The sequence below is a fragment of the Haliaeetus albicilla genome, chromosome 24 (assembly GCF_947461875.1).
Source record: "Haliaeetus albicilla chromosome 24, bHalAlb1.1, whole genome shotgun sequence".
Taxonomy (NCBI): domain Eukaryota; kingdom Metazoa; phylum Chordata; class Aves; order Accipitriformes; family Accipitridae; genus Haliaeetus; species Haliaeetus albicilla.
In genome coordinates this window covers 567,502-590,264 of record NC_091506.1, presented here as the reverse complement: position 1 = coordinate 590,264, position 22,763 = coordinate 567,502, and the positions used below count along the sequence as shown (strand labels likewise).

The window sequence follows — 22,763 nt, the reverse complement described above, 5'->3', positions numbered from 1 at the left end:
CCGCCTTCCTTAGTCTGCTGATGTAGCAAGGGCTTTTTTGGGAATCCGAGCGTTCTTCCCAGAGACAGAGAGCGGGCCAGGGGTGAAATGTGTTTACACATTTTATTCTTTCTCAGCACAGGAGGAAAAAAAAAAGACTCAATTTTTACAGCATGCTGAACCTTGATGCCACGCTCCTGTGAGAGCCCAGGGCAGAGCCCTCCCCCATCCCTTATCTCCTCCGAGAGGAACTCCTCCCTGACCCTGGGGACGCTCCACATCTCTGCTGTGACCAAGAGCACCAGCACACCCCGTCCCACGCATCGCTGGCAGGCGAGACCTCAACTGCTGCCTGAGCTCACGGACGGGGCTTGACTCTCCCTGGGTGTAAAGGGAATGTCCGTAGGCGTCCATCTGGTTTCTGGGGACACGTTCACATGGGTGCAACTCTGGGTAAATATGTTTTTTGCGTTTGCCTGAGAGAAAGAACTGAGCTGTGCCCGGCTGAGCCATGGTCTCTCTCCTGAACCCATAAACTTTGTCAGGATTTTAGAGTCATTCAAGCTGACCAGATGAGAGCAGAATAAAAATATTTTCAACTCAGACCTGTCATCATCTCTGGACTGTCAATAAATCTGTCTGGTCTGTCCTTCAGCTGAAGGTTCACTGGGAAGAGATGGCTTTTTTCTGATGTGTGGAGCTGCACACAAAAAACAAATAAACAAAAGCTTAGGAAATTTAGTAAAATACAAGGCTCCATACACACACTACAGGGATTAACATTCCTCTTAAGGCTTCTCTGACCACTGCTTCTCAGTACAGGAGGGTCTCATCTTTAGCAGAGAGAAAGAGAGGGAAGCTGTTTTCTTGTTTTAATTGTTTTGCTGAGGTGCCAACGCAGGGCACCAGCGCACAGCATGCACCGCAGTGAGAGCAGAGCCCTGGCTTGCTGCTATTTTTAGTAGAAGCGGACAGGAAAACTAACAGACTGGCCAGTCTGCACATTTTCAGTGCCGGGCTACAATAGAGAGTTTTGCAGGTGATGTGATGGGAAAGTGCTCCTCTCCGGCTTCCACTCACAATATTCCCATTGGTGGAAGCCCAAATATTTGCTGCATTTCAGAGGTGCAGTTTGCCCTCCAACAACCACACACTGCTCTTCGGTGAGTGTCTGAGCATTTTCTCAGGCCAATTCCTAGTTCAGAATAAGAGCTACAGAAATAGCAACACTGAAAGGTGGCCAAATTTTTTGCCTGAACTGAACTCTTCCCATTTCAAAAGGTAAACAAGCAGCTCCTTCCCAAACCCCAGCGGAGCAGGGGCTGGAGCCACTGCAGATATCCACAGAGCAAACAACGCAGCATTGGCAACTCATGAATGCCCTTCCAGCATCAGCACAAGCAAAGAGCCTCTTGCCGGAGGGGTGAACCCAGTTTGCACTTTTTTCAGCTGGATGTGGAGGGAGGGAGGAGGGGAGGTGACATCCCAGCCGCCAGGTGGGAGGTGGGGAGCAAGACCCTCCCTGCCCTCAGACCTGCCCCACGCTGCGGAGGGCAGCAGGGGCTGGCGGCCTCATCCCCCAACTCACCAGCACGTGTACGCACTCCACGGCGGAGGAGTTCACCCACCGGGCTTCAAACGTCCTGTCTGTCCCAAAATGGCACTCCAGAGCTGTCTCCTGGGAGGGAAGACAAGGGCAGAAGGGCTGCAACAACTGTTTTGTGCAGTTCTCTGTCTCAGTCAACTGATATGGTGGGCACAGAGTCTCACCCTGTTTTTGCCATCAGTACCTGAACTGCATTCAAGTCAAATAGGAGATCAGAACCCAATACTGTAAATGGGACTGGGATCTGTGCCTAATTAATCCAGCTCTGTTACACACCTATAAATAAAACTGCTGCAGGCTGAGCATCGAATGTGGAGCTAAGCTCTGTCCCTTGCTCTTGCCCAGTGTGCTGCTGTAAAGTGTCATGACCAGCCGTGGGGCAGCCGCTCTCAAGCCGGGGACATGTGGCACGTGCAGACCAGGAGACGTGCCTGAGACACAGCATGCACAGACCAGGAGACGTGTCTGACCCACGGCACATGCAGACCAGCAGACATGCCTGGCTGGGCTACGCTCTCGTAACCCCTGCGAGCTGGGTACCTGGGTTCCTCTGGACCAGGGGTGTTTAGAGATCATGCTTGCAATGCAGACTGAGAGCCAACATGGTCCCAAGCCACCTCGCCCAAACCAGACCAAAGCAGTCAGTGATTTGGGCTCAAAGCCACCTTTTGCACAGAGCAAATCTCTAATTCAAATGAGGACCCAGCTGGGAGTACGTTCAAAGGCAGATTTTGTGTGCTGTTTTCCTGATAACACAAGGATGATATCCTGCCACGAGTTACTGCTGTGCCTCCATCCTGCAGGAAAAAATCCTATCTCCAAGCAGGTTGATGCTCCACCACTACTGAGGTCTAACTACCCTTTGAAAACCAACAGATCTGATAAAAGACATGAAAGAAAGCACCAAGACTCCTGGCAGACAGCTGCTGGCTCAGCGAACACACACGCGGCCGTGACGGGGAAACTGGAATCTTCTCCAGTGCCTCGTTTGCACCCAGGCAGCCTCTGCTTTGCCCACTGGCCCCGCCCCTCGCCTCTCGCCCACCGCCCGGACAGTCCCCCCGCAGCAGCGAAGGTGTTGGGGCACATGTCTCCGATGCTCTGAGCTCCGGCAGTGCTCGCGAGCTCCTGCAGAGAGGAAAGGGGAAGGAATCCCGCCCAGCGGCCCGGGACAGTTTGCAGATGGTGGTGGGAGGAAGCCGGACTGCCAGAGCCTCTCCAGCCGCCCCAGGAGCGGCGGTGCCTTGGCCCCTTTCCTGCTGACTTCATTTCCTATTGGGTTACATGCGGTATTGCTTCCTCTTCAGCCACCTCCAGCATCCACAGAGGAAGACGGACTTCTCGCCTTTTTTTGCTGACTGCGGAGGGCACATCCTCCTCTACAGAGGCCGGACCATGCAGGAAATGGCAGCCCCAGCCAGGCAGGGAGAGCTTCTTTCTGCCCCCACGCCAAAGGGCAGGAGGTCCGGTGGAAGTAGTGCCTCCACAGCGCCTGGCAGCACCCCCGCTGCCCCCGGCACAGCAAGCCAGGCAGCTCCACCAGCATTTCCAACCTTCTCCTTTCCCTGCAGAAAGAGGAGATGCCTGGCTGTCCAGCATGCAGGTATCCTCCACAGGGGCATGGCGAATCAGGTCCCATGGGCCCCGCTGAAAACTTGACCCAAAATGATACAGGGCGGCTTTCTACAAATACCAGAGCTTAGTCAAGCGCTTTCCCAGTGCCCCAAATTCCTCTGGTTCCTCCTGGCGTGCAATGCATCTCCAAAGGCACCATTTGACGTCCACTCCTGTTTTTCGCCCTATTACAATTTGCATGCCAGAAAATGTCACAGAAAGGATTTCTTCACAAAAAAAAAGAGCTCTGCAGTGATGACCAGAAGTTAAGTTAAAACACATTTCCACGCTGTGCTCCAAGCAGTGGCTTAGCCAGCACAGGGCTCTCTGCCCGCAGCTCGGGGCTTTGTCCTTCATTCCTAAGTGTGGGGCAGCAGGGCTGGGCTGGCACACAGCGCTAGGAGAGCACGACACCAGCATGCTCTGTGGTGGAGCGAACACCCACACGGAAACCAGGAATTCTATTTCCCCCAAACATTTTGTTCTAGTGACTGTTTTACAAGGTGTATAAACCTCCTTTTTCCACCGAATGCAAAAAGCCTGTCACTAATTGTAGGAGATCCCTGGAGAATGCTTGGATACAAACAGCATCTCCCTCCGGCTTTGCCATGCAACCTCACTCACCATCGGGGTGGCTGCTTTCCACCAACGTCTTTTGTTAATACAGCAATTTCAGCTGCTAACACAAGCTAGGACTGGCCCCATCACCCGCTCCCGAGGCAGAAATCAGATAGTACTTAAAATCCCTTTGGCTGTCCCGACCACCTTGCTGCACACCAGCCTAATCTCATCTGAACCTTCCTAATCTCTCTAGTAACTCATTTACCTTAGAGAAAGTTGTGTTAGCCAGTGAGATCATAATGTCCCGAGATACTCCCGTGGGCATTGGATCCAAAGAGGCAGGTACAATTCGGGGACAGTCAATTTTCTTCTGTTAGGTACAAAACAAGAAAAAAAAAAGAGGTTAGCTGTGCTGGGTTCATGCTGAGTGTCCTCAATGATGAGGCAAAGAACACATAAGGGTCCCTGATAAGATTAATTTCACTACATCTATAAAGTGAGACCACACTGTAACCCCAGAAAGTGAAATATCAAAATGGCACTGTGATACACAGAGCGGTAATCCCACGTGGAGCCTTCCTCCCCCAAGGAAGGCTTTAAGTCCAGCCCAGCACGGCACTGCCTTAAAATCCACCCCTCTGCTAGCTGCCAGATAACAACAGCATGGTGGCCGGGTTTCCAGGAGGGCTCGGCCACTGCCGTGGGCCAGCAGTCACGGCCCGGCAAAGGGAGAAGTACAGTAGGAATTCCCCTCTCGCTCCTGCTGGGCTCCTCCGCCAGCTCGGGGACATCGGCAGCTCCCGGCCCCTGGACAGTGAGGCTGCCAAGCCTGCACTTTGATCTTCCTGCGCTGGAAAAAAAATGTACTCCCAGATAAAAAGCAAATGCGTATGCACTCCTCAGCTGCCACTATGGGCAGCTCCCTCATTACATGCACTTAAATGTTAGAAGATGGGGCCGGAGTGATACAAAAAGGAGGCACTGCAGCCTACAACGGCAAATCTGCCGGTGCGACCCCCCTCCTGCCAGCTGGAAGCCTATGTCTCATACATCGCAATGCACATTTCTGCAAGCCCCTGCAGAGATTTCACTTCCCAGTGGTCTCCCTCCTGCACAGTGTCATTTCAGAAGCGTGCAGGGATTTGTGTGTGTGCGCGCAAAGGAAAGGGTATAATGAGCTATAGGGGCTTCAGCGAGGGGACTGCAGCAGTAGGACAGCTGAAATGAAAGGCCTAAATGAAGCTGAAAAATGATTTTAAAAGGTCATCTGTCCCGCTACTTTTGTTCTCACTTTAAATTGATGCTCAGATACTGGAGCTGACTCAGAATTCAAGTCTGTATGACAAGCCCATCCTGTTCTCTCATGAGATGTAAATCACACTGCAAAACTACAGCAAAAATGAAGCCAGATTCTCCATTGCCCCAGGGTATATCGAGATTAATGCCTTTGACAATGGAGGCATTGGGGTAAAAGACAACAAAATATTTGGTCCATTATGCAGAATAATTTGCAGCAGGCAAGATTTCCTTCTCACTTGCATTAAAGGTTACCCCACTGTGACTCTGCTGATGACAGTGCTGCTGCTGCTCTGACGAGCAGTAGAGCCTGCCCTCCTAGCACTGAGATGCCCAGCAGGACACATCCCTAGTGCTGGACACTCAGTGAGCATGAGGTTTCTCTCTTGCCTTCCCCAGACCTAACTGGGGTCAGGGGACTATCTGGAAGTGCCTGTTTGACTCTGCAAAACACGCTTCATTTCTGTCAGGACACTATTCTTAACCAAGCACAGTTGGTGCCACCTAAACAAGGAGATTAAATAACAGAGATACACATGATAACAGAAGTAAAACAACAAATTTCAGTCCCAAGCCCCTTCTGGGAGTATCAAAAGAGTTAAAATAAAACCAGCAGGGCTACAACTGAAAATTCATGCAAAAGCTCCTATGGCCTGGTGTGTCCTTGCATGTCACAGCAGCTGGCATAGCTTGCTAGATAAATACACTTTAGAGGACTGATTAACTTGTCGTCTTGCAGCCCCTTCTCCTGCTGTTCATCAGCGCCTAGAAATAGAGCTTTCCAGCTGATTATATCATTCACGTCTGGATCAGGGCAAAGGGTCTGAATGTTTAAAATGCTGCGGATGAAGCCAATATGATGCTGGCTTCCCAGCAGACCAGTTTTCAGGTGCAGCCACACCAGCAATGGTTTGTTTACTGAAAGCTCAGACTATAAGATGAGGCACCATGTTTCCAGGGCTACAGAGCACCTCATCCTGCAGGCTGCTCACTGATATCAGTGGAAAGAGCTAAAAAAGGCACAAAGATAAAACAGAAGTGTGCCCAAACCAGGTGCAGCATCCAACTCAACTGTACCTCTGGAGTAGGAAATCAGAGGCAAGAAAGCAAGGGTAGGCACAGTTATCCTTAAGGAAGGATAGGCACAGTTATCCTTGCCAGAGGGTTGCCCTGGCTCTCACCACCTGCTCGAGGTGATGGGAGCAGAGTGGGAAGACCAGGTGCAGCTCTCCTTAACATCTAGGCGAGAGTCCTTGAGACGCATGTCTATGACCCTAATTTCCTCCCTCCGGGTAGAAGAGCAGCTCTTCCCCATGATGATATGCGAGCACCCTGTGCCATGCTGTCCTGCACGGTCCCCGTGGCCAGGGAGGCAGAGCTGATGCCGGGCTGCCAAGGTCCAGCTGTCTCAGTACCTGTGTCCGCCCTTCACACCGGCACTGGCACTCAGGAGCAGAACAATGTCTCTGTTGGGTTTGATTTTGGCTGGGCCAGTTCCTCCAGCACGTGGCCGCACGAGTGCTGGGTGCTGGCCCACGCACAGGGGCAGGAGCGAGCTCAGACAGGGCAGGGACGTCCTGCCAGCTCGGAGGGACCAGGTGGCTGTGGTCCCTCCACCCCTGGCTCAGACTGCTCCCTGTTTGCAGTACCACAGGCAATGCCACCTCACCATCACACTACTCTCTGCTTGTTCCCGCGTCCCGGGACTTCCCCCAGCCTCGTGCCGTGGAGATCCACCAAACCCAACGGCTGGCACACCAGGTCGCACAGCGAGTCCAGTGCCGTGGGAGGCATCACCGACCAACGGCGACAGCCTCAGGTTTGGCTTTACAAAGGATCATTTCGGTCTGGCCCCAAGAGGCTCCATGCAAGAAGCCCCGCGCCCTCCCACCAGTGGCATGGACACTGTAGCAGGGGTTTAGCCCCACAGCGTCGGTTTTATGGCTTGTCCCCACTCCAGGAGCTCCGTGCAGGGGAGGGGACAAGGCCAGGTTCTGCCTTGTGGGGCAGGGAATGATGGGGCAGCCGGACTCGGCAAGCTGCGGTTCTCAAATCCTCCCTAACATCTCCCCAGACAGTCTGGGAGGGACACCTGGGCTGAGCTAGGAAAACACACTGCTCCCTGCTCCGCTGAATAACTGCTCTTACCCTGCCTTTCAAGAAGCAGCTACGCTTAAGTCAAAGGACACAAATTATCTCAAGCAATTTTTGCCTCTGCCAGCTGAGTTGCAGGCTACGCGGCACTTTGTCAAGGAAAAAGTCAATCCAATAACACGGGACCTTCTTCACAAGTCCTCTCGCAGCCTAAGCTCTTCCTCTAGATTTAATAAGAAACAATGCGTACCAGCCATAACTAAAAACATTGATCGAGGACTAATCTGTGGCGGTCCCCAGCGGCCCCCACAGCCCTGATGTCACCCACTGGCAGGGCTGACAGCCCCAGAGCCCCTGCCCCAAGTGGAAGCCCCAGCGCCCGGGACCACGCGCAGCACGAACATCCACGGCTCAGGGCCCTCCATGCCACGAGGCCTCGTGCCCCAGCAGCCCCGCACACCGCCAGACCGCCGGCACAGCTCCCCGTGTCCCGGCATGGGGCAGACACCCCACCACGCAGCCTCAGCGCATGGGTCCCACACCAGGAGCAGCCATCCAGTGGTGGTTTTCAAGCGCCCAGCACCCATCCAGACAGCAAGAGAAAATGCCAGATAACTTTCTGAAACCTGGGAAGTTGACAAAAGCGGAGGGTGCTTCCTCAGACTGCCCAGTATAAGCAGCCCAGATAGGCACAAGGAAGCACAACCGATCCAGACACGCTTCCCAAGCCGGAGGACAGACCAGCGCTGCCCTGTGCTGCCGGGAGCTGTCACCCAGCTGCCACCCGGCAGGGATGGGAAATACTTCCCAGGGTTTTACAGTAGACATGACCACGTGGAGCTGTGACGTGGTGGCCCCATCTCCATCCCCATCCCCGGCGTTTGCAGCCGCCCACCTCCTCCCGGCTGGAGGGGAGCGGATGCCAGGGCCAGCCCTGGGGTCAGCCCGGGGGGTGAGGGTGGGACTTCTGATACGGGGCCAAACTCCTGCTGGCAACGAGCATGGGGAACGCTGGAAGAGCTGACATGAGAGCAGAGCACCAGTGCTAAAGGGATATTCAATTTACAGTGTAAAAGCTTGGCTTGGATCTACGGCAGATTGATTGCTAAAAAGGCAATTTTATTTAAATTAACTTCCAATTTAAATTTCAGAAGCAGGAACACACTGAGCCTCTGGGTTATTAAAGCTATAATTTGGAAAGGGGCGATTTTCTCCTTTAGACGAGCATCACCAGTGGTGCTCCAGCAAATTATTAACATACCACAACAGCCTAGTCAAAGCTAAGCGAATTGTAAAGTATTGCAACGTTTATTATATTACTCAAACCCAGGCGTCCCAGGATGCAGAGAAGTAGTGGCATTGCTCCAGACATGAGAGGTGATGAAGAGCCAAGGGACAAAGCCCGCTGAGGGCACTGGGACAGCCGAATGCTTTAGCCAGGCTGCCAGCCTCCTCACATACACGTGCCTCCAGGCATGGCATGGCTGCAGCCTACCTGCCCTGCACGCGTCCCCCTCCTGGACACCAGCAGAGGAAGGTGCCCCAACTCCAGCCCTGGGCAAGCCATGGCTAGCAAGTGTCAGCCGCTGGTGGAGGAGACTCAGAGCCTGCTGGGAGGGGCGGCTGAGACCGTGCTGAACACCGATGCCTAAAGACCCCCCAGGGTCACTCAGTAAAGCAAGGCTCAGCCTGGGGAACTGGAGGCGAGATGGTCAGAGCCCGGCCTGAGCCCAATGCTTGCCCACGCTGCCGGGGAGCGCCGCAAACACGACGCACGCAGAGCCAACGCTCCAGGGCGGCCCTTCAGCTCTCCATCTGCTGAGCCTTTGGAAGCGAGATGCGTATCACTGCATTTCCAACTGCAGAGACTCCCCAAGGCCAGGCAGCACGTCAGTGACGCTGAGCAGTACCGTCCTCCGAGCTGCGCCCCTCCCGCTGGGGCAGCACTGCCAAACCCAGGCCATCTGCCTCCATCCCCGGGAGAAGAAGGAAAACAACAGCAACAGCACCGCGATGTAGGAAGGTGTCCCAAAGCAGCAAAGACTGATGGGCCTTACCTTCATCTGCAGCGCGTCGTCACACTGCGAGTGGTTGGAGACGCAGGTGTAGGTGGAGGGGCACCAGTGACACTTCCACCTGGTCGAGAGGCAGCTGGTGCATCTGAAATGGCAAAGGTGCGGTGAGAGAAGCAGATTTCAGGCTGCTCAGGGGAGCCAAACCTCAACCGTGCAATCAATCTTCACGCATTGTGTTCACTCTTTAATGGTGCCTGGAAAAACCCACGGCAGGTGCTGGGTTTTCCTCTCCTCCTCTCCCTGGGAGCTGGCAGGGGATGCGGGCAGAGCCCACCATCCCCTGTGCCACTCCGAGGGCAGCTCTGGGGCATCACTGCCTGCGGTGCCACTGCCTGGCCCCAGACCACAGCAGATTGGGAGCCACCCTCCCCGCTTAGCAAAAAATGCTCTTTTCCCCACAAAACACCCTTTTCCCCCATCTGTCTCTCCAGGGAGCCAGGCACGCTCATGCCTGATGAAGGCTCTCCCCCATGGTTTGCGCAGGGCGTGGGACTGCTGGCGGGCAGGATGCGGTGTAATGCTCCTGAAAGGTGGATGAATTTCTGTGGGTGGCAGCAGACCCTTCCCCTCCAGCCCACCGTGTCAATGAAGGGAACGTGGCTGCTCCCACCTGGGGCTGGAAGGGGCGACAGAGCAGAGGGAATGCATCCCTCCCTCCCTCACCGCCCCACAGACCCCCCCAGGGATCGCTGGGGAGGCCGGCTCCACTGCCTAAGGGTTAACAGAACAAGCTTTATATAAAAATACTATTCACGTTTAAAAAAAAACCCACCATGTCCAGATGGCTCGAGATGCTGCGAGGACCCTCCTTTGTAAATCCCTGGCAGCGCAGCCCCTGTGCTCCTGCCAAATTCTGCCCAGGCTCCCAGCCGCCCCGCTGGCAGGGCAGCCGCGCTCCCCCATTAACCCCACGCAGGGGGACCCTCGTCCGGCTGCGTGCGTGCACCCTCCCGGCCTCAATCCACTCCATCTGCCTCCATCGCCCCGGTGCCACTCGGCCAGCGCAGTGCCACCCGCACCCTGCCACCGCCTGCGGCCAGGGCCACTTACGCTCTCTTCGGGTAAATGTTTCCAGTTCTTTTGCAATCGTAGATGGTGAAATTGGCCCGGATAATGTTTTTGCTGTTGACCCGGAGAGCAGTTTCGACGACCACGTGGTCTGAGAGAATCAAGCCAAAGAATATTGGGTTGCAAGAGCCTCTTGCTCGCGCTCACGCTTAGGAGACAAGACAGACCCTTGGGAAAACAGGGGCTAAATCTGATTTGTTTTCTCCAGGGCTTCCTCCGAGCTGCATTTCAGAGCTTGGACCATTCATCTTTTGCCCTCTGACTTTCAGCTCTTCCCTCTTAAATCAATGCTTTACATCACCCTCACCAGAAAAGAACATTGCGACTTTCAGCAGAAAATTCCAGCTTGTTGTGCAAGTGTTAATTAGCAGAGTTAATTATTGTCTTCGCTTACAGTTGGTGCTAAATGATATTTAAAAAAAAATGTGGTAATTAAAACATGTTAGTTATCATGTTTTAAAACCCCGCTCACTTTCCCCATGACAACAAACCCACAGAGAAGAGTGGAAATCCCTTTTTTGGCTACTTAACATGCTATACTAACTCCCCCTCCCCCAAAAATTGCTTAATATTTTTTCTTTGCAATTTTGCCATATAAGCACCAGGGACAAGAGACAATGCCTCTTTCAGAATATGTACAATAAATCAGTGCATTGGATTCCAGAAATTCATTTGGATACTGCCGTAACCAACAATACAGAACAGTTAATGATCTCCCATTCTTCGGATAGCTAGGGAGAAAAACAATGCAGCTTTATAAACTTGCCTATGAAGAGTGGGATTTTCAAAAGGACTGGCTAATTCTTCTCCTACTGAAGTCAGCCATCTTCAATAGAGCATTCACTCCAGGCTTGAAAGATGAAAATTTAACCAGCACTCAAGTCTGGAATGAAGCATCGAACTTCTCAGAAGGAACTATAAAATGGGGCTGTCTCCATCGCTAAATGGCCAGTATCAGATCTGGTCAGCTCGGTCATCAAGGCTCGGCTGACTTCAATCAGATCTGCAGGTGTTTGTCACCTCCGGAACACAGCTCCATGGAGCCTCAAGATGGGCATCCCGTTTGGTACCATCTGACAGGGGGATACTTGAAGACCTCAGTCTGGCTTTTGATTGCATAAACAGGATTAAGAGTTTCTGAGCTGCCTTTAGGTACACACTTGCTCTTCTTCCAGAACTTCTCCTGAAAGGTAGCGCATGTTCGGGAGGGAAATTAAACAAAAGCAATTGAAAATATCAATATGAGTAGCAACATTATTTCCCCAGGGCTAAAACGTTTTTGTTTTAGTACTTACTAAACCTAAAGCAGAAGCTCTAACCAGATAAATCTTAATAAAATAAGTACATGAACTGGCTTTTAAATTCTGATGTTTAAAACAAAAATTGATAGGTCTGAGATACTGTCAATTTGTGTTAAGATGGTGGAACTCCTACACTTTAAAGTCATATGCCATATAAAACAGAAGCAGCTTGGGTCTTTTTTTTCCCTGTATGCATTATCTGCACATACAATTGGAAAAAAAGAAAAAAGCCTATGAAAAATTATGTCCACAAAAGTGGTTAGAATGAACCGAGCTTGTTTTCCTCTACATACCTTGGTCATCTGGAAACGCTGGATATTTCTCACGTGGAAGTAAACTGCAATAAATAAATTGGTTTACATAATCTCCAGCAACTCTGGCTACCGTGTGGATATTATTTCCATAGTCACATGAAATATTTGTTCCATTCAGGTTCGGGATAGTCCCATTTATTTGTATTATCAGGGCCTATATTGGACAAAAAATAAATCAGTTATTATCACAGAAAATTATAATTAGAATTTGTCCATGTTTTACAAGCTTTTCATAGGCTAGCGACTCCAAAACAAGTCCGCAGATAGCCGTTTTCTTTCATTTTATGCACTTTGAACTTGAAAAGCCATCTGCATACAAAACCTTGTTTCAGCAGTAAGAGCTCTGTCACCACGAACTCCAGCAACTGCAGCTGGCATGAAAACCCAGCCCAGGGCCTCCTTGGGCGACCGCTCGGAGGAAGCAGGATGCAAAGGCTAAACCCTCCCCAGCCGCCCCGGCTGTCCTCGACCCACGCTGCCTGCACAAGCCCTGTCTGTCCCGCTCTTGCATCCTCCTGGGCTTGGCTCCCACCCCGCTGCCTCCCAAAGCTCTGGGGAGGGAGGAGGAGGAGGAGGAAGAGCAGAATAAAATTAACCCCTGCTTCTGAGCGCCTGAGCCTCCCAGCACCCACGAGTCCGCAGCAGGGACCGGGGACAGGAGGTGTTGAGCTGGCGGGAGCCTGCTGGGAGGGCTGCGGGGGTCCGGCCGCAAGCCAGCATCCTCCACCCGCACACAAGGGCCACGCTGGCTGCAGGGGTTTCTTTTTGCAGTCAGCTTCCGAGGGGAAGGGACGGGAAGTTTTGCAGAAAGGGAATGCTTTTGAGAAGGGACACTCAGGAAAACGCACAGCCCACGTGCTCAGCTGGCTTCCCCTGCAGTCAGCAGGGTGACTCCCTGGGGACCCCAGCCCACGGCTCCTGCATGGCAGAAGTGGAGCCGGACCGGTGCTAGGGTCCCGTGGGATCCCTCTCTCCAGCTCTGGTCTGGGCTCTGCCTGTTTATGAGCGATTTCCCCATGTTAGGGCTGGTTGAGAAGTTTGGCACAGGGAGACTTTTGCCACTGGGAGAGGGTCTGTCTTTAAATGAAAAATATTTTGATGAAAACATTTAAAATTAAATTTAAATATTGTTAAAAATAGCAACAATACAAAAACAGAAAATGAATTGATTTAGCTGTCTGCAGCTGATCTTCTGTATTTCAAAATTTTGCAAATCTCTCCAGTATGTTTAGTGCAGCAGCTTTAGAAGTCCTGTTCACCTACAGCCTGCTGGCTTCCAGGGTGCTGAGGCGCAGGATGTCACTTCCAGGCGCTTTTGAGAACCTTGGCCTGACTCTGTAGCATACAACAGAGCTCAGTGTCCCCACAACCCATATCGAAGCCACATGAAGCTGTGCTGCTATGCTAGAGGAGTATGGATATTTATCACCCCTGAGAGCTGGTAATGACTCTATGGGACACTGCACATGATTAATTTGGTATTCACATCAAACGCACCGGGTTCTCTTTGTCGATATTAATCTCAGGCTCCAAGATGGTCATGGAAGGGCACTGCTGTACTCCTTCACTTGCACTTGCCCAGAAGTTGGCCCCTGTGAAATTTGTGCACTCATGCTGCAGAGAACACCTGCAACAAACAGGGGAACAATTTGTGGTTGATTATTTTTAAAACAGGTGATAAAAATGTTTACTTCCTTGTGAGGGAATATCCTGAGAAAATCCTGTGCCTACATATTTTTCCTCCATCCATGCAGCTAAGCCTAAAGCTTTGCTGCTATATTTAAAGTGTCTGGTTGCCATGATAAGAGCACTTACTCCCACCAGCATCAACGGGGCACCAGGATTCAGGGTAAGCCAGAGCAGGCCAGGCTGAACCCAGAACTGAAGAGGAGGTGACATTTTGTCCAACTTCTTCAATTTGTAAACACAGAGTCTAATTTTGTAAATCCCTTTCTGAGTGTTGATTGTTTCCTACTCATAAATGATAACTGCAAGGGCAAAAGACAGTCTTTAAGAGGGTGTTGGCTCTCTCAGTCGCATGGTTGGATGCCTGCAAGATACTCTTTGCACTGGCAGCTGACTGCAGCATAACAAAGCAGCTACAGTTAAATCCTGGCTCTGAAGAGCACCCCAACCATTTGAGACCAGATGCAATTGTTTTTAAAAGCACATATTTCGTAAGAAATGGACAAAGACTAATGGTAGTATGACTGTGTGGAAATACTAAAGGCATCAGAAATTCTTGCCTGGGCTCGAGGGCCAAAGGACACACCAAAGCACACTAGGACACAACCAGTCCTACCTGGTCTCCATTGTGCACCACCCGCAGTAAGCATCAGCGGCAGCCAGGCACTCCGTGCATGTCGAGTACTGGTTGCAGGCAGCCACCTTCACCCGCGTCATCTGCACAACAACAGCACAACTGCTTCCAAATGTTTTACAACATCACAGAAACACTCAACCGGACTGGGATGTGCTGCTATGGCCACGTGTAGCTAGTGACGAGACACCAGCATCTTGGGCTACTTTACCCATCAGCCTGGACCAAGCCTTACAGAACGGACAACAAGGAGCAGACCCTGGCACCATCGTCCTCCACTCCACACCGCTCAGAAGCGGGTGGTCTCTGTACAACCAGCCCGCACGCAGACCAGCACAGGCAGCTGCCCGCTGCCCTGCCAGTGCCCCCAGCAGAGCTCGTCCCAGCCTGGGGGCCACGCACGCCGGGGCAGGTAAGGACGCCCAAGGGACAGGGCTTGCTGCCACCAGTGTAGTCGCCCCGTGGGGTGCACAGCAGCACTGAGCTGAGCTGAGCTGCTCCTTTTCAGCCGGCACCTTGGCAATAGAAGTGTGATGGTCAGGCTACAGAGAGCGACACCACACCTTTCTGATGTGTCAGATGGAGATGGTTTCACAGCTTGTCTCTCCCTGTGAAAAGCTCTCTCAGACCTGCAGAAAGCTCCTTTCTAGACAGAGCTGAACACTATCTGGCTATTTACAAAATGACCAGAAAGCAACACCACTCTGGAAACTTTAATTTGTAAAGAAATCAAAGTACCTCTGGGGACTTGCTCAGCAGGAGCAGTTGGAGGGAAGGCATGTGTTTGTTTCTGCTTTTTCCTCCCTCGACTTCTAAACATTTGTAAAGGAAAACCGAGTCGTTCGGTACAGCAGGGACTGACAACGTGAGGTGCTGAGAGCCCTGAGCTCCCACCATGCAAGTGCACCTTTGACTGTGGGCTCCTTGGCCTGACCCCCGCTCTACCCGCAGCCCTGCAGTGCGCAGCACCCCCCCCCCCCAACCCCGTCGAGCTCCTGAGGAGCTTCCCAGGATGCTAATTCCACCTAAGAAAAATCAACTCATCTGGTTTATTGGAAAAGAAACAGAGGAGAGCATCACAAGTGCTGCACTGGGTGTTTGATCAAGCCCGAATGAGGTGCACAGCCCAGCCTGGGAGCTGAGATGAGACAGTCCGAAACATCAGCTAAAGAGGCATCCCAGGAGGGTTCTGTGAAATGATAATGACCAATCTGCAGGGAATTAGGGCTTGGAAAATATAAATGCAACATATAACATTTGTAGTTGTGCATCTGTTTTGACAGATTAAAATGTAATTCAGGACAAACCACCAGCGCCTGGAGCGCTCAGCTCTCATCTTCCTCCCCTGCTCACTTGACGGAGATGAGACTGCATGTTTCTACCTGCTGCGGCATTCCTGGTCTCCGTAGAGATCCCTCCGACCATCCAGTCCTCCTGCCAGCCAGGCTGAGCAGAAATCTCCCCCAAGGATCATTTCTGACAGGCAGACTTTTTGTCTGTTGGATTTCCCAAAAGCGTCCTTAAAGACTGTGTACTGTAATTTTCAGGTTTCTATACAGGAACAACCTCTGCTTATTTCTGCACTCATGTAAGTGGGATCGGTTTCAGTATCTTTTGCTCTCCTTTCTACCTGGCCACCACAAAGACAAGAAAGCCTAACAAGCCAGTCTGCTCAGCATGACCCCCACCCCATGCAGGAGAATGGACAGGCAGACGTACCCCTCCGGAAAGCCCTTTGACACCCCAGCCAAAGCTCTGAACTTCTTGGCTCTGCCCATTAAAGTTAAAGCAAATTTTATTGTCCCTTCCTGCTCCCAGCTTAGTGCTGAACGCTAATTCAAATGCATGATGTTCAAAGGACTATTTTGCTGAAGACTAAAGATCTCACCTGATAGGAGGTCATCAGATAGAGGTAGGTAGAATCAGAAGGGTCGAACTGCATGATGGGGTGGACAGGCTCTCCGTAAGCCACCGAAATGGATCTCCTGCTAATAACCTTCATGGTACTGTCCAGATTAATCTGTAGTGAGAAGAAGCCACTCACTGAGACCATCTTTCAAACACTACGGGGAGAAGATTACTTTTCCTCTGTTATAAACAAGAATCAAAGTGGTATCTAATGGTGTTCCACATTTTCAAGTGCTGTAAATCTCTACACACTTTGCAGGCTGCACACACAGAGCTTTACTGAAAAGCCAGCTCTGTGCCACAGGGAAGGCACTAAGTGGTCCAGAAAGCTCAGGCCACGGCCAGGAGCCCTGCTCAGTGATGAACAACCCTCGCAGCCCTTGGTCCCTCTGTTTAAAGCCCTCTGTTTGAAAGGCTGCCTGGAAAACTTTCATCTAAGGTTCTACCCACTGCATGGCTCAGCTGCAAGGCTGTTTCCAGCAGGCCATTGCAGTGTTACTCTTGCCTTACCCTAACGTAAGTGGCACCAGCCTTCAGCCCTGTTACACACATATGTGCATTTCTCTTACAAAGAACGATGCATTTCCAAAGCTTAATGAAAAACAGTGAAAATCGGCAACAGGGCTGTACAACATGGCATCCCCTGCTCCCTGTGTATTTGGAAATTAAGTGTTGTCATTCCTGGCCAAAAGAAGCTTCTATCCCTGCTAACTCCAGAAGACCGTGGCAGCTGCCGCAGGAGAGCCGAATCCTACCTTGCCTCATGAATCACCAGCTGAAGCGCTGGCAGTGATGGAAGAGGCTGCAAAGCATCAGCCTGCCTTTCAGATCTCAGAATGTCTTGGCATTTGACTTGAAAACTCAGCAAATTAAATGTGGCATTGCTGAGAGGAAATAACAATAGGGCTACACAATTTTGCGTGACAGTCACTTTTCAGCTTAAAACAGAAAGGGAGCAAGGAAAATTTCTACCTCCTTACTAGCAAGGGAAGGCAATAATTGTAAGGACCCAGCGTGTCTCTGCTTTCTAAAGTCTGGATTAATTAATTAACATAGGATTAATTAATTCTTACACTACAGCAGCACTGACATGTCCTAGTAAGATAGCACAAGCTCAAAGCAGAGGGCTTCCCTCTGCTAAGAACCATATGCAAGCACTGCAAGCTACTATGCAGAAAAAGAAGGGAACTATCATTACCCCCATTTTAAAAGCTGGCTATCCAGAAGCTCAATGATTTGCCTGTGATCACCCAAGATGCCCATGAGCCAAGACCCGACACCCTCCACTTTAGCTTTGCGACCATCCTCTCTCTCTTCTTGCTGAGCTTTGCTCTACGCTTGGCTGTTTCGAGGCGCCTGTCCCTAGGTCCCTCTGCCTCCTGGGCTTGTTTACCCTACGCTTTCACTGCGCAGACACATTCCCTGGATCCCCGTGAGCTGCGGACCCCAGGGGAGAGCCACCGCAGCAGCGCAGAGGGGCAGAGACCACCAATGCTTTCACTGGAGCAGGGCTGGGGCACGCCGGAGGACACATGCTGCACTGGTGCTGGCAAGAACAGAGTGGGTTGAAGTTCTGAGTAACCCCAGCACAGCACCTTGCCTACAGACTTCCAGACCTGGATATGTGGGGACATGCCAGAACAGACCCTTCCCACCCCCCATCTCCTTCGAGGGCATTGCATCCTGGCACACCTTGCCCTGGCACCGCTTCCCAAGTGCTGCTCTTCCTCTAATGACTGCTGGATGTGGCACTGATAATGGCCCTCGTGAAATGCCCGTCTGCAGCCTATCTGATTAATTCCCCATACATAGCCCTGGCAGCCATAATTGCTGCTGGCAGGAGCCGGTCGAGCACTATTTCTGCCCCTTTGCTGCCTTTTCTCAGGCAGCAAATCTGAATGATAACTCACGCAAAGTATCTTGTATGCTGTGCCAAATAACAAGGAGCCCCGAAGGTAAAAGGGCTTCTGGTTATGCAGCTGTGTTGTAGAATTAGATTAGAGCTATCTGAGCAAATTATCCCAGCAAAGGGTAGCCAGGAGCCTCTCCCTAATGGAGGCGCAACAGATAAGGCTGCTTTCTCTGAGATGATAATGGAAGCAGAGCTGTTAATACTGTGTGAACAGGGGCTGCGCTGCGTGTGGCATGTGCCTCTCCAGCCCAGTGCACCTGGCCGGGGTGCCAGTTTCTTCCCACCCTTACGAATTACCTGCCCCTGCAGGCAAAAATCAAAGCTGTGAGTTTCTTTGTGATGGTTCCCACATTTCTGCCAGGAGCACTTGGACGCAAGGGAATAGATTGGATCAGTTTTCTTCTCTCCAAGCATTTTGATCCAGTATTCCACATTATGCACCACTCACCCCAGGCTGAGACAAAGCAGGTATCAGCTGTGTCTCTGCTCCAGGGCTTTTTTCCCCTCCTCTCCTCTATGGACTTTCGCTGCTGAGAGTACATCAAACTGTTGTGGCTGGCTGGAATCAAAACTTTTTTTGGCAAACTTCAAGCGCTGAAGTTACTGAAACCTTGGCCTTACATCTTGCCTCTGCAGCCAGGGTATTGCATTGCCCTACATTGCCTTTGGCACATTGTTTAGAACAGATACTCCATCAGATGCATGGATTCACACCTGCTTTGGACACAGCTGTGATGAAGCATCTCTTGATGATTCCCCTGTCTACATGGAGCCTTCAAAAGCCATCAGCTTGGAGGGAGAATTTATTAGAAGAGCTGTTAATAATTAAATGCTGCACAATAACATTTCCAGTATAGGGTTCATCAAGAACATCCTGCTCGCATAGCAGCCTTGAACAGTAATTAACGGCCACTAGTTACCAGGCAGCATATATCACTGCACAGATTACAGCAGCATCCAATTACTCCTTCATTGCCAAATGAAAGCAGGCGCTCAGACAAACTCAACAACAGACATTGTCCTCTGTGCAAACCAGAGGTGCTGGATGGGGAAGCCCCGCCGCCCTCCCTGTCCCCCCAGCCCTGGCTCCCCCCACGTTGGTGCTGCCACACTCCACTTGCCTTCAGGAGTCCTCCGCTGGCAGTGCCCAGGAACACAACGGTGTAGTTATTGATGCTGGCCACCGCCACCGCAGTCAGGCCGCTGTAGGTGAACACGGGGGTCGCTGTGACGGGGTTCACGATGGCCAGTGGGTGCTGAAGGTGCGCTGCTCCACAGTCCAGCTGCTCCGGCTGCAGCTGTGGAGAGACACACACGTCAGTGGGCTGCAGCAAACACCAGCAGGTCCCCCCCGCCATCACTGCCTCGGGCTCAGTGTGGGCAAACTGCTGATGGCCCTGCTGTGCCCAGGGAAAGCTCCTCAATACCGAGTGATGGAATAGGAACATGTAACGGGTTAATACGGGAGCAAAGAGCTGTAATAGAATCTTCTTTGTGCTTGCCAGATCCACCCTCGGAGCCAAATCCAGAGCAGGCTTTGCTGGAGACAGGCTGTCAGAGGAGCTCTGCCCTTGCCCATGCTATAGGCAGGATCAGGGCAGCGCCAGGATTGCTGCCGGAGCCATCCAGGTGCAGGGCACCCCAGGAGGGCATCCTCCAGCCCAAGGCCCGTTTACTGCAGCAGCACCCGCACCTCAACACAAAAGTCTGGCGCAACAGTAAAAGGGGACGAGGGGGCTCCTTGTCCCCTTCTCCCACTGAAGCAGTCAGAGGTCTCTTCTCCAGCATGGTGCTGGAAGCCCCTCGCCAGCGGGGCGGGAGGTGCCAGCAAGGGAGGTTTCTCAGCCCGTTGAAGACGAGCCCTCCCCAGTGGCCGCCTGCTCTTGCAGAGGTGGTTGCTCTGCCCGCAGAGGGCTGGTCCTGCGCACCGCCCCAGCGCTGCCATGGGTGCCCCTTCCCACGGGTCAGCTCTTGGGATCGGCGCTCGGGAGCACGCGGAGCCGTGCTCAGCTGGGGTGGCTGCAAGCCTGGCAGCCATCTCCGGCTTCTTCCTTCTCAAACAAAAGGTGAAGCAAAAAGTTTCTCCAATAAAAGAACTCAAAATATTATTTCCCTGCAACTAAGTGAGGAAGTGACTGAAAACAGAGCCAAGGGAGGGGGCAGGGGAAAAAAGCTTGCTGGCAACTCTCAGGACTGTAAATCCTGGCTCTGATCTTGCTGCTACTGCAGTCAACAGCAAAATTTCCACTGGTCTTCCACTGGGACGGGATGGGATGGAGGAGCTGCCGAGCAGGAGGAGGCACTGCACTGCACAACATGGAGGGAAGAGCAGCGGCTACGAAACTCTGCCCAGAAACGCTGGAGCCACAGCCTCAGCCCGCAGCCGCTCGCCGTGCCCCGGGGAGCAAGCACAGCTGTGCCCTGTGCCCAAGACCACAAGATGTTCATTATTTGCCTCTGGCTTCTGCTTTCAAGCTGTTCCTCGAAGCTCTGGGGGAGCAGGAACCGCCTTTGCTACAGAAAAGTTAAATTCAGGACAGCAGGATGGCAGGCGCTGCAGCTCGAGCAGGCGCCCAGCTCCGGCAGGAACCGCCATGCTGAGCGGGACGGCTGGGGCTGGCCCCGGCGGACGAGCCACCCCGTGCGAGGGCTGGCGACTGGGGGCACGAGGCCCACGTCAAGGCTCCCGTGTCGATTCGCTATCAGGTGCCAAGGGGCAAAGGCAGAGGGCAACTGTTAAGAACTCCTGACCTGTGAGCCTTGACTGCGAGCAGGCATCTGGCTCATTTGGCCCAGAGCAAGACAACAGACTTTACTATCCTGTGCTAAATTAATTAGCACAGTTGCTGCATGGCAGCAGCATTTGAAAATGGGACTGATGCTTCATATTCCTCCCACCCTGCCGAGACACACCCAAGATTTATGACCACTCTCACCCTGAATCCTCTGAGACTGTTATAATTTCTGCTCAGACAATGTGAATGGATTCAACAATGTCTGAACACCACAACAGTCTCGCTGCCGACAATTTACCTGCTGTCACTCCTGCAGCAGCTTTTATGAAGTGCTGTGGGTGCAGACGAAGCCGTTCAAATGATGGGCATGTTTCAAGGGCCATTACCACATCATCTACAGTGTCATTTCAAGCTCATCTTAAGCCGCAATTGCGCTGTCACCCTTCCCGGGTGTGGGCATGCAGCTGCGGGGCTGACATGCCGACAGCTGCGGGTATTTGCAGGCTGCCTGAAAGCACACCAAATTAAGGCCCTGATTGCAGGAAGTGCTTATACAAAACTCCAGACAAGAGACCGCTGGCAGACTGCAACCCACACCCCTAAAACTAAGCACATTCTACACCTTACTGAACTCAGCCATAACATGGATATTCTTTCCAAAATAACAAGGAGTACTAATTTAAGCAGAAGAAATGCAGGGATTTGAGACTGTATCTGTTAAGAAACTGGACCACATGCTTCCACCAGCCAGGAGAATTTGACAACTGGCCTGTTTAGCATAGTCCCTCCTCCCTGGGCTGAGTGCACGAGGGTCTGTATTTTGATTCCCTTATTACCGTTATTATTTCATTAATGGAACCAGGCTAAATCTTCAGCTCTCCCCTCTCTCCAGGCGGTTTAGAAGATTAGGCAAATCTTCAGGCTTTGCAGTGAGAGCATGAGACCCAGGCTGGACCACCTCTCCGCTCTGGCCCCGGTTCGGGGTGCACCTCCCACCTTGTGCCTGTCCGCCCTCCTGGGCACGACCACACATCCTGGGTTGGTGCCACACTACAGCAACACATCCCTGGACAAAAATGGGGAAGAAACTTGCTAAAACCCAAAACGTATGCAAAGCAACTGGGCTTTGTCTCTGGGAGCGAGGGACGACATTCCCTCGCAGGTGGGAGGAAGGAAGCCCCGCCAGACCACCACAGGGCCGGTGACCTCTCTGCAGTGTCCAGGGCCAGTCTGGGGCAGGGGGGGCAGTCGGCATGGGGACCGCAGGCCATGGCATTGCCCCCTCCTCCTCTTTGCACGGGAGAAGACAGCAGCAAACCCCATCAGGGTGGGTGTGAACTGTAGATGCCAGCCAGCTCTTGGTCTTTGTAGCTGCTGGTCAGCAAACAGCACTGGCTTCCCGAGTACCCCATCCCATCACAGACCCACAGCACCCTCTGTGCAATGGCACACAGCAAATTGCCCTGTTCTGCGGAACGGCTCATACCCCCTGCCCAGAGGGAGCATGCTGCTACAGACACATCTAGGGCTCATTTCCCTGCTGCTGGACTAGCGCAACCATGCTGATGCAAATGGCAGACTGGGTCCTCTCCATGAAACCACCCGGATCTTGGTCCCCTGTGCCCCAGCAGACACCAGACCCTGTGCCCGCTGCTGCTGCTGGTCGCATCAGATGCAACAAAGACTGATTTGAAAAACTTTCTCTGGTAAACCAAGTGACAAGCAGAAGGCAACACGCTTGGAGCTGCAACTCGGTTCACATGGGACCGAGACGAAAGGATCAAGTGTTGTGGGTCCAAGTGACTTTGCTAAATGCATTTTGCAGTTTTATGGCATTTCATTCTATTAAAAAATAAAATTGCAGCCCAAATTCTTAAGTGCGTATCTTTCCCCCTTAACTGGGCAACACAACTTTTTTATACCATGCAGAGGATACAGCAAGCCATTCATGTTTCTGATTTAATGGTCCCCTTCATTCAC

At 52.1% G+C, this 22,763-nt stretch overlaps 1 protein-coding gene across 1 annotated transcript in view; it reads right to left on the bottom strand.

The window, feature by feature from the left end:
• PLXND1 (plexin D1) overlaps positions 1-22,763 on the bottom strand; it is an 86,887-nt gene that overhangs the window by 46,605 nt on the left and 17,519 nt on the right. The window contains exons 2-11 of the mRNA XM_069811736.1: positions 19,170-19,346; positions 16,117-16,248; positions 14,211-14,311; positions 13,406-13,535; positions 11,888-12,062; positions 10,276-10,384; positions 9,208-9,310; positions 4,026-4,130; positions 1,568-1,657; positions 586-679 (exon numbers count right to left, since the gene is read on the bottom strand). Coding sequence (XP_069667837.1) covers positions 586-679; positions 1,568-1,657; positions 4,026-4,130; positions 9,208-9,310; positions 10,276-10,384; positions 11,888-12,062; positions 13,406-13,535; positions 14,211-14,311; positions 16,117-16,248; positions 19,170-19,346 — 1,216 coding nt within the window. The remainder of the gene's footprint in view (positions 1-585; positions 680-1,567; positions 1,658-4,025; positions 4,131-9,207; positions 9,311-10,275; positions 10,385-11,887; positions 12,063-13,405; positions 13,536-14,210; positions 14,312-16,116; positions 16,249-19,169; positions 19,347-22,763) is intronic.